Source organism: Poecilia formosa, unplaced genomic scaffold (genome assembly GCF_000485575.1).
Source record: "Poecilia formosa unplaced genomic scaffold, Poecilia_formosa-5.1.2 Scaffold493, whole genome shotgun sequence".
Lineage (NCBI taxonomy): Eukaryota > Metazoa > Chordata > Actinopteri > Cyprinodontiformes > Poeciliidae > Poecilia > Poecilia formosa.
The window spans coordinates 174,464-185,948 of NW_006800432.1; the positions used below are offsets into that span (position 1 = coordinate 174,464).

Below are 11,485 nucleotides of genomic sequence, written 5' to 3' on the forward strand. Positions count from 1 at the left end.
GTAATGTTAGCTAACAGATGACTAGCTAATGTTAGCTAACAGATGACTAGCTAATGTTAGCTAACAGATGACTAGCTAATGTTAGCTAACAGATGACTAGCTAATGTTAGCTAAAAGATTACTAGCTGATGTTAGCTAACAGATGACTAGCTAATGTTAGCTAACAGATGACTAGCTAATGTTAGCTAACAGATGACTAGCTAACACCAATACAGCACCTTAAGCTTGTTAAGTAGCAGCCTGTAGGCTACTGATGTTGTCTGTGTTGTAGTACTTGTTACAACACAGACATGACTAGCTGTCTGTGTTTTTCTGAGTAACTTTTTTGTAAAAAAGGTTCTTATGACAGTAGTTTTACTGCAATGTACCTTTTTCTTTTACTTGAGTAATATTATTATTGCTACGTAGATTCATGTTGCCCCCCCGGCCCAAAATAAGCCGATGCCCCCTGTTAAACCCGTCTGGAGCCGGGGCTGGTCGGGTACCATGAACCCAGTGGCCAGGTCTGGCACCAACCATCAAATTATGGGCCAGAATAAATGCTGCAGCTATCCCCTACCCTCCTCAAAACTCCTCCAGTGTGGCACGAAGCTGAAGTTGGTTTCCGATTGTAGCTTTCGATTCGGGAAATGGCTAAAGGGCAATTCCACCTAATTTTTCATTACCTTTTGCATCTTTTACCAACTAGTTTAAAAACTACAACACCTAGACTCTTCAAACCTGGACTGGATTATTCTGCTCTAGTAGCAGAATATTTAGAACCATGCTTGGGATTTCTGAAACCTTTTCTGATTTGAAAGGTTGATTTTACCACTTTTTTGCATCTGGATCACACTAGAACTGCTCCAGTTCCTAAAATACAACACCTAGATTCTTCAAATATGGACTGGATTATTCTGCTGTAATAGCAGAATATTTTAAACCATGTTTGGAATTTCTGAAACCTTTTCTGATTTGTGAAACTTCACTTCATTAACAGACCCCTGGAGCAGCTCTCATGTGATGAAGATCCAAAAAAGGTCTGAAATCAACCTTTATCAAAGTTTCACAAATCAGAAAAAGGTTTCACAAATCCCAAACATGGTTTAAAATATTCTGCTACTAGAGCAGAATAATCCAGTGCAGGTTTGAAGAATCTAGGTGTTGTAGTTTTTAAACTAGAGTCAATTAAAGATGCGGAAGGTAGTGAAAAATTAGGTGGAATCGCCCTTTAGCCATTTCCCGAATCGAAAGCTGGAATCGGAAACCAACTTCAGCTTCGCCAGTGTGGCTGAGTTAAACATTTAGGCCTTAAAAAGCAAAAACATGATTTAAAAACAGCTTTATACCTTGTCATATTGAAACAGCGCCCCCTGCTGGCCCCGCAGAGCATTTCACTGATCGATGCCTCGTCATTTAATAAGCGCTTCTCTCCCACCTGTTGACTTTAATGAGTGACGCCTCGTTACGTCACAGGGCCCGCCCTCCTCCTCCGTGTCCCGGTCCGGACCAGTCCGCCCAGCAGTCGGTCCGCCTCTGAGTCCCGAAACGTCTCTGGCCTCAAGCTCGGAACCGAGATCCAGACTGGAGCCGCTGGGAGTTCTACTGGCACCGAGGACAAGCCGGGATTACGGAACCACGTTTGGGTTTTACTGAGTTCTGCTACCTGGAAGAGAGACGAGCTGCAGTCATGGCGAGGACGCCCGACGGAGTGAGCAAGCTGACGGAGAGCACGTTCAAGGTGAGACAGACACACACCTGGGACAGAAACACCTGAGACAGAAACACCTGAGACAGAAACACCTGAGACAGAAACACCTGGGACAGAAACACCTGGGACAGAAACACCTGGGACAGAAACACCTGGGACAGAAACACCTGGGACAGAAACACCTGGGACAGAAACACCTGGGACAGAAACACCTGGGACAGACACACTGTCTCAGGTGAGACTGCTCACCTGCTGCTCTTTCTAGTCCATCTGGATGTTTGTTTTTTTCTGGTGATTTGAAACGAGATAAAACATCTAAATCTTGTTTCTATGTTTGTGTATTTCACTGATTAATTTGAAGTTGGTCTTTAATTAAAGTCTGGGTGTGTAGCCGCCGGTCCGGTCCGTCCTGGTTCCGGACCGGTTCTGCTGTCTGGGGAAACGGGCCGTTCTCAGCTGAACTGACTGAGTCTTCAGTTTCTGATGGGTTATCTCGTGCGCTGGATGTTTACACAGCTCACCTCCACCTGTGTCAGGTATGAGAGCCCAGCCGGCCTCAGGCAGAAGCAAACCCAGCTTCTGCTCCTCTGGACCCAAACAGCGACTCGGCCTCTTCTCAGAACATGGATGAGCTCAAACGGCTTATTGTCGGCCAGAATGGTTCATTTCTGAGGCAGGAGTCACATTTTCTAATCTGTCAATAACTCAGATTACTTTATCTTTTCAGTTGTTGTTGGAGTGAAACATGAGATTAGAGAAATCTTTCAGGGACAGAGTAAAAGTTTGTGAAATGTTTTAATCCAGCTGTGAACAGATCAATCCTCATCTTGATTGGCTAATCTTTGTGAGTAATCCATGTTCTGTTATCAGGTTCAATAAACTGGAATATCTGATGATGTTCAACCGTAATCCAGATTACAGGAAGGAGATAAGATACGGCGCATGCTTCCACACTGCAGCCTGTCCTGCGTCGTTTTAGGCTCAACCAGTTAAACCAGAGCTTCACACTTCATCAGGAACCAGGAGGCGCAGCTTGATTATTAGATTAACTCCTCATTAATCTGTCCTGGCTGGAAGGAACCAGCCTGGAGGTCAAAGGTCAAACTGGGAAAGAGATGGAACCAGGAACTGGACTCTTTCCATATAAAGTCCTTCCTGTCCTTGATCTCTTCAGGTGTGTGTGAACAGGTTTTTATGTTGTTTCTGTCTGCATCCTGGTGCCATGAGGGGAACTGCGGCTCCTGGGTCGGGGGTTCGGTTTGTGACGGGGGGGCTGGCTCTTCAAAACGAATGGAAGTGGATGGAAACGCCCCACAAAGATACACAGACACGACTTTGTGTTTTCCCAGCATGGAGGTCAAGTTAAAGATTGAAGGTTATTGTCGTCATGACGATATTTATAGACCAACTGCAGGAAGTGACTCTGACCTGGCTCTCCACCCAGAGCGGCAAGGGGACTCGCTCTCCTCTTCCTCAAACGATCAGAGATGTTTACCGGGAAAGCAGCAGCAGTGGGACTAACTGGTTTCTGGTTCTGGTTCACAGAATGTGATGGAGCAGTTCAACCCGGCCCTGAGGAACCTCATCAACCTGGGAAAGAGCTACGAGAAGTCCGTCACAGGTCAGGTCACTGGGGTCACCAGAGGTCACTGGGGCAGATGATGATGATGATGTTCATGGCGGTTTTCTCCTGCAGCCATGACCACGGCCGGAAAATCTTACTTCAACGCCGTGTCAAAGATCGGAGAGAATGCCATGGTGTCGCCCATGTCCAGGGAGCTGGGTGAGTGCAGCTGATTGGTTCAGGCCTGGTTGCCATGGCGTCACTAGGGTCGCCATTAATGAGCTCAAACTTTCAGCCCAACATGATGCTGATTCAGTGACCCTGGGAAAACCAGTCAGTATGAAAACAGTGATCTATAAATCTGTGGCCAGAGGCCAGATTCATGTCTGTTTGAGGGAAAACAGAGATTTAGGGTCCTGCGCATCAATCAATCAATCAATCAATCAATCAATCAATCAATCAATCAATCAATCAATCAATCTTATTTATAAAGCACCGTCATTCCAAAGGCGCATTAATAATATATCCATTGTTTCCTGTGTCACTGGTGGCACCAGGCCACGCAGCGCTGGCTGCATGTTCAGCCCCATGACCCGGACGACCCCAAATAAAACCAGAGCTTCAGTCTGAGGTTCTGGTTCTGGAGAGCAACCAGTATCTTGAAGCAGCTCAGGGTTCTACTGGACCTATGGCACTGCGGTTCTGGAAGCTCCTCTTCAGTGCTGGTACCGGCCCGGTACCGGCCCGGTACCGGGCCGAGCTGCGGCTCTGCCATGTGTTTTGCAGTGAGGTTCCTGTTATGAATCAGGATCAGGTTTCTCAGCCGCACCCTGTGGTGAACAATGGCCGCCTTCAGCTGCAGCAAATGTTTCTCTCCTGAGACGCGCTGCAGCTTCTGCCTCTTTGGACCCAATCAGAACCGGGTTCAGACCCATACTGGTCAGGTGACCTGCTGCAGGCCACGCCCATGTTTGTGTGAAATTCCTGTGCAGATCAGCTGGAGACGCTCCTCCACTAAACCAGGAACCAAACCGTCACGGACAACAAGACAGGAGGAGAAACTAATTTAACCTTCATGGAGAAAACATGGTGGATCTGACCATTTAAAGATGATTAGGTCAGCTCTGATGGCCTGGGGTCAAAGGTCATCTCCCCCGCAGCTGAATGATGTCATCAGTTATGAGCAAAGCTTTTTATTTTAAGGACTAAAATAGAGAGTTGAACACAAATAAATAGCATGATCATAAATTAAAGCAGAAGGAACACTTTCAATATTAAAGCTTAAATTAGTAGAACGTGTGTGTGTGTGTGTGTGTGTGTGTGTGTGTGTGTGTGTGTGTGTGTGGCCACGGTTTTGGCCACACACACTGAGCTGCAGTTCAAACAGGATTCTCTCTAAAACTGATTCAGCTACAGTTTTACTCCAGTAAGAGTAACGGTACTTCAGAGTATTATTACTCAAGTAAAAGTAAAGTACTTTGTAGTAAAACTGTTTCTAAAAGGCCATTTACTGTAACCGAGTAAATTAACTAGTTACTGGAACCGAGTACAGTAACTAGTTACCGCTCATCGTGAAGGCGGTCAAAGCGCCGCTGCCGTCGGCTCGTCCTGACTCAGAGAGGCGGCGGCCATCTTTAATGGCCATCAGCAGGTGATGACGGCTCTGACCAAAGTTCAGGTTCTGACCCAGCCCATCCGGCTCCCTTATCAGAACCAAAGAGGCGGGGCTGTTCCGGTCCGAGGTGCTCCCGACTCAAAGGAAGAAGGCCAGTCAGATTATTAATCCATAGTCTGACCTGGATTAAAGAGGCTGGAGTTAGCTGCTGACAGAACCAGATGGATGGGTTCTGGTCTGGTTTTGTACTGGTTCCATCCAGTGCTGCTCTCTCTGCTCTAAAGCCCGTTTCTGAACGGTACCAGAACTTTTCCCTCAGATGAATGATCAAACATTGAAACAAGTTGTGTAGAAACTAAGCTGTGAATGAAACCGGGTTGGGCTGGATGCCGTACTGGGTTGGACTCTGAAACCAATAAACCCATTAAGTATTCCCACCATGCCCAGTTTGACCATTTGTTCTGAACAGTTTGTTGTTTCTATTTTATTTGCTCATTCTCATGGTTGAGGGGTTTGGTGGTTGATTGGTTTCCTCAGCGGCTCGTTTTGTCTGTTCCCACCTCGCCGTGATTCTACTCGCTGTGACTGACATGCTTTCTGCAGCTGAACTTCTCTCTGTTCTGTTGGACTGAGTAGCTCCTCATTGTTTAAACACTTACTGGTTTGTTGCAGAGTGGTAAAGGTTTATTAGTATCTTCCTCCCCAGCAACTCCAGACCATAATAAAGCGGTTAGCTAGAACGAGCTTCAGTGTCGTGTTGTGGAAGAAAGCAGCCGCCCTGATGACCTGAACATGACACGTTGTCTTGCAGGTGTTGTTCTGATGGAAATGGCAGAAAGCCACTGGAAGCTGCACACTGAACTGGAGGAGAATGTAAGTAGCTTAAAATCATATTTCAGAAATGCAAAGTGATAAATTATTAAATATTTGGGTTTAGCTGTGCAACGGTTTCCAGAACCTCTGGTTGGATCAGTAGATCTTAGATTTGAATCCAGATATCAAGTCCAACAGAAGGACGTTTCTACTGTGTTGGACTGGCACTGGGTTACTGGGTGGAGATGTTGGCACGTCTCCCTCTAGGGGGCGCTCTGCATCCTTGGAGGAGATGGACGATCTGAACGTTTCTCTCTGCAGTTCAAGCGGTTCCACAGAGAGATCATCGTGGAGCTGGAGAAGAAGACGGATATGGACGTAAAGTACATGACTGTGAGTGTTTGACTTCAGCGCCTCCGTCTGAAGGACGTCCATGTCTCATGTCTCCGTCTTCTGTCTGTCCCCAGGCTACCTTCAAGCGCTACCAGACGGATTACAAACAGAAGCAGGAGTCTCTGGACCGCTCCCAGACTGACCTGAAGAAGCTCAGGAGGAAAGGTCAATCCAAGCACGCGTTCAAGTACGACCTAAAGGAGAACGAGGTGAGACGGCCACACTGCCCCGACCTCTGACCTCTGCTTCTCCAGGTTCTGCTGAATGCTTCTGTTTGGATGATGGCCGGCCCAGATGGAGCCGCCCTCTGGACAGCTCAAGGCGTCGTCGTAGCAACGCCCTTCTCCAGATGTTACTCTATGAACCGGAGTCGGTTCAGCGTTGAACCCAGTCGATGATGCATTTCATGAGCCACAGCTGCAAATCCTGTTGATTTTCTAAATATATGATCTGAAAATCTGGAAAAGGAAGAGACTGACTTGAGATGTTTCCAGGAAGAATAAAACCTGCCATCAGTGATTTGGATGAATTTCTGTCCCACTGACTAAAAGTCTGAACTTCCAGAAACAATCAGAACCCACCAACCTGTCCAATATTTCCTGAACTGAACAACAAGTTGGCTGAAAAATCAAGAGTCTCTTAAATGTGTTTGAATCTGGACGTTTTGGACTTTCTCAGGTTATGTCATAAAAACAGAACCAGTGGGTAAAAATGGCATCCCATCCTGTTTTACTCAGAATTTGAAATCTAGTTCAAGGCTGAAAATGGAAGACAAGACCCTGAAGCCTGTTTTCCAAGTGGGAAGTTTCTCCCGGACTCCTTCCGGCAGGAAAAACTCTTCCTCACACAGCTCTCCTCATCCTCCTCCAGTGAACCTGAAAGAACAACAGAAAATGTTTTTCTCTCTGCTGGGGTGGTTAATGTTTCGCTGGTCCGTCCGCTCGTTTCCTGAACTGGATCCAGCCGAGGCGGATTAGGGGCCGGACTTCAGAGATGGATGAAGCTCAGGGGAAGAGGCCTGGAACACTTTCTATTCCTGATCAACCGGCTCCAACAGCTCATCTTTGACCTGCTGGAGCCTCTTCTGTCATTTCCCTCAGTTCTTCATAAAATCTGCTGAACTCGTGTCTGTTTATTCATCCAGGAGGATTTTAAGCCCCGCCCCCTTAAGCCCCGCCCTCTTGGCTTCAGGTAAACAACATTTCTTTACCAGCAGATGAGGGACGAACAGAAATGTCCTCTTCAAGATAATCTCAGGAATCTCATAGCAAACAGCTGAGTCACAGCTCTGAGGTTTTCCTGCATGTTGACTTTTCACATTTTTACCACGTGAATTAATTTATAAATGTCACAGTTTTGATATTTATAAATATCTAGCTGTTTTAGAGCCAAATATTAGCATAAAACTAATATTTTAAATGAATAACATGATGAAAACATGACTGAAAAATGAACCCCATTTTTCCTGTTATAACAGGTTTTGTACTTCAGTTTGTTGCTGTTGATTATGATGGTGTAGCTGTACAAACGGCCCCCATGCATGTTTGGACTGGGCCGTCCCAGAGTCCTCTGTAACCCAACTAACAGGCCGTGTTGAACCCGACGTTTGGTCGACACTCCCTCCAGAACGAACCCAGAAGCTTCGACCTCTTGTGGCGGAGCTGAAAGCTGAAGCTCTCCAGCAGCTTCATCAGCTGATGCATCGACCGGCGGCCGACTTGAGGACAGGCAGCACTGAATCGGAGCTGCTCCTCCATCTCTGATATTTGAAGGAAAACCAAGAGGCGAGACTCGATCACCATGACGATCTGGAGAAAATGGAGGAGACGCAGCAGAAAAACATTTTGGTGCAGTCAAACCAATATGAAAGGGAAATGATTAATTTGTGTTTGGGGCAGAAAGGCACCCAAAGCTCCTGACCTCATCAGTGCCTTGATCTGCTGTTTTCACTCCGTGTCTGTCGGCACTAAACTAATAACTGGAGCAATAAAAGCAAAGAGCAGCTGGTTTATGATAAGCAGCAGCTGTGAGTGTAAATACATGATGACGGCACGTTCACCGATCCAAACAACAACACAGGAAACACTGGGAAGTGAATCCAGGTCCTCATGTCCGGCGCGTGTCCCCTGCTGTGTCTCTGCAGTACCTGGAGACCATCTCGTCCCGCCAGATGGACATGCAGAAGTTCATTGCTGACGGCTGCAGAGAGGCGCTGGTGGAGGAGAAGAGGCGCTTCTGGTTCCTGGCTGAGAAGCACTGCATGTTTTCCTCTCAGCTCAGCAGCTTCCACGACAAGGTGAGGCCGGACGCAGACCTGCGTCTTCCTCAGTGGGGTCACGACCTTTAACCCTCTGTCCTTCTGTCCGCCAGGCCAGAGAGCTGCTGAGCACCAGACTGCCCACCTGGCAGGAGAAATGCAGGAACATGGACAAGGTTCCCGACACGGTGACCTCCATGATCCAGGGTCTGTCCGCCGACCCAGAGTCGGCTCAGACACACCACAGCAAGGTGAGAACCTGCTGGTTCCGGTTCTGGTTGTGCTCAGTGAAATGTTCTGACAGAAGAGCTGAGGAGCCTCATAGGATCCTAAGTTTCTGACTAGAACAGATGCTGCAGATGCTCTCGTTACTTTAGATCAGTAGGAACTGGGTCAGAACGTTTCGTCCGTCGTTTGGGTCAAAGAGCAGAACCCAGCAGTGTGGGAACTTCCTGCTCAGTCCACATGAGACGGTGTTTGCTCTCTAGCTCTGGGTAAAGTCCAGCTAAAGAGGAAGTTCTGGCTGACTTATGGTTCTGATAAGAACTTGTCTGATTTATGAGGTTCTGGACCTGAGACGCTCATCTGAGTTTCCTTGTTGTTCCTCAGAACCACGTGAGCCCACTGACTCCGCCTCCGGCGCCGCCGCTGAAGATCAGCCCACTGGCCAACATGTTCAACCCTGAGCCCAGAACCCCTCTGAGCCCGCCTTCGGACCTCAGCTCAGGTACCACCAGAGACACGCCTGTCCAGAACGCTGCGCCGTCCCGGCCAGGAAGTCCTCCTGAATGTCCCTTTGTCCTCCAGAGCAGGGCAGCCTGGGAGACCTGTCCAGGTCCAGGTCCATGTCCATGTCCTCCGGTCTCAGTGGGGGGACCAAGTCCCGGGTCAAGACCATCTTCCCCCACACGGCGGGAAACGACGACACGCTGCTCAGCTTCGACCACGGTGATGTCATCACGCTGCTCATCCACCAGGAGAAGGACGGCTGGCTGTACGGAGAGCTGGACCGGACGCAGCAGTGAGTGGTCAGGGTCCAACAGGACCGCAGGAGGTTCTGGTTGGTGTATGCTGGGTACCCGTTGATGCCTAGTTCTGGACTAGCCCAGGTCAGCACAGATCTGGTCCGGTCCGGATCCTGGTATCTAGAGTTCAGTCAAAATTCTGTCCAGCTCAGTCCGATGCAATCCAGTCCCTGTCACCACATCCAGATCCGGTTCCTATGGGCCAGATCTGTAGGAACCGGGCCAGATTTGGTTCCCACAGGGCAGAACTCGGAACTTGCAGTTCCTTGCTTAGTGTGACTCCTGGACAGGTTCTGCTGGATGGATCCGAACCTCCTGCATCTGGGTATCAGAACCAGCTTCAGTTGTCAAAGTGGTGGACCCAGTGGCCTCAGACAGAACCACAGCAAGCTGGTCAGAACCGGTTCTGTTGGGTTCCAACCATGCGCGGGTCACTGGCTGCTCAGAGGCCACGCCCCCCAGGAGGAAAGCTTCAGTTCCCGGCAGCGGAGGCGGTGACTCAGAGGCTCAGCTGGAAGGACGGGTTGAAATCTTTCTGTTGTGATGCAGCAGGGTAGAAAGTATGCCTGGTATGTTTCCCTCTCTTCCTCTCTGAGGCCTTTAGTGGAGCTTCATCAGCAGCAGGTCCAGGAGGAGCAGCTGGTTCTGGTTCCTCCACGTGCTTCAACTCGTTTCCTGTCAGGAGGAGGCGCTGCAGTTTCTGTGTCGTCTCGTTAAGATGCTCTTTGTGCTGGAGGTCCTTCAGACTCTGAACCGTCTGATGAGCCGACGGTTTCTCCAAATGACATTCTGACTGCAGATCAGACCTGATGGCAGCACTCATCTGGTGTGTGTGTGTGTGTGTGTGTGTGTGTGTGTGTCCAGACGCGGCTGGTTCCCCTCGTCATACTGCCGGCCCTACGCCGACCAGGGCACGTCCAGCAGGTATGGAGACATGGCTGCAGGTCAGGGGGCGGAGTCAGAGCTTCTCTGCTGACGTGTTGTTCCTCTGTAGCAGCAGCCTGAGCGCCGCCAGCCTGCAGGAGGAAGAGGAGGGCGATGAAGACTACGAGCCTGTCCTGCTGCCGCCACCCGACTACAGCGACGTCAACCCGTCCAAACCAGCACTCCCAGAAACGCCTCCGCCTCAGAACACGGTCAGTACCGAACCGACCCACTGCTCCGATCTCCAGTCTGTCTACTGTCAAAATAAAAGCATCCACACGCCTGGACCTGTTTCACATTAAAACAAGACACAGTAGAACCTTGTTGTGTTCCATCCTTCCTTTGCCGAAGAACAGCATGACACTGCCACCACCATGCTTCACTGTGGGGTGTGCGGTTGATGTGCATCTTGCCCATGTTGGTGGTTTGGAGCAGAGCAAGCAAACGTCATCAGCGTCTCTCACCCCTGATTCTCCTGCTCTGATCAGGGCCGTCCTGTCGGTCCAGACTCCAGGATGCTGGTTGGTCTCTAGAACCAAAGCATCTGGACTGTGGTTGCTGAAGTTTATTGACTGGGTTATATTTAGATGCATGATGGGGTGTGAATACTTTGAGGTGTTTTCTTCAACCAGAGCTGACCTCTGACCCCTGGACTTCCATCCTACTGACATGAGGCTCCACTGGCTAAAAGTTGATTTAACACCAGAATATAAAAGCTTTGAAATGAAACCTGGAGAACTCGTCTCCTGTTTCCAGATAAAGACCTTCCCTCCTCTTCCTGGGGACAGGGAGCTGCTGGGAGCTCCCCAGTCTGAACTGGGTTGTGTTTCCTGCCGTGTCAGAGCAGTCGATACTCCACTCCCTCAGGTTGGACTTCAGTCCCGGTCTTATCAGCAGCTCCACACCCCGAGCAGCTTGCTGGGCCGCCTCCATCCTGAAGGAAACTCCTGGTCTGATTGGTCAGTTTTTCGGTGGACAAACACCGAGGCAGGGCAGGTTGCCATGGAGAGGGTTAAAGGTGCTGGCAGGATCTTCAACTGCTGACTTATCAAAACAGAAAGCAGGTAAAGTCGGACACGCTTTGTTGTCCTTCATTGTTCATCTGCTACATCAGGGAGTTTCTCCTCTGATACGTCTCCAGTCCCAAATCCTTCCACCAGTTACCTGGATTTTAGTTTTTTAGCACATAGAAATCTAACTTTCC

At 49.0% G+C, this 11,485-nt stretch overlaps 1 protein-coding gene across 2 annotated transcripts in view; it reads left to right on the forward strand.

Annotated features, from left to right (window-relative positions):
• Nucleotides 1-1,380: 1,380 nt before the first annotated feature.
• baiap2l1a (BAR/IMD domain containing adaptor protein 2 like 1a) overlaps nucleotides 1,381-11,485 on the forward strand; it is a 13,629-nt gene continuing 3,524 nt past the window's right edge. The window contains exons 1-12 of one of the 2 annotated variants that reach the window (XM_007578826.2): nucleotides 1,381-1,720; nucleotides 3,236-3,311; nucleotides 3,387-3,473; nucleotides 5,681-5,742; nucleotides 6,004-6,075; nucleotides 6,150-6,284; nucleotides 8,219-8,371; nucleotides 8,446-8,583; nucleotides 8,942-9,059; nucleotides 9,140-9,353; nucleotides 10,222-10,281; nucleotides 10,355-10,493. In XM_007578826.2, coding sequence (XP_007578888.1) covers nucleotides 1,670-1,720; nucleotides 3,236-3,311; nucleotides 3,387-3,473; nucleotides 5,681-5,742; nucleotides 6,004-6,075; nucleotides 6,150-6,284; nucleotides 8,219-8,371; nucleotides 8,446-8,583; nucleotides 8,942-9,059; nucleotides 9,140-9,353; nucleotides 10,222-10,281; nucleotides 10,355-10,493 — 1,305 coding nt within the window. In that variant the 5' untranslated portion in view covers nucleotides 1,381-1,669. Of the gene's footprint in view, nucleotides 1,721-3,235; nucleotides 3,312-3,386; nucleotides 3,474-5,680; nucleotides 5,743-6,003; nucleotides 6,076-6,149; nucleotides 6,285-8,218; nucleotides 8,372-8,445; nucleotides 8,584-8,941; nucleotides 9,060-9,139; nucleotides 9,354-10,221; nucleotides 10,282-10,351; nucleotides 10,494-11,485 lie in introns of both variants that reach the window. The other variant, XM_007578825.2, reaches the window with a different exon arrangement.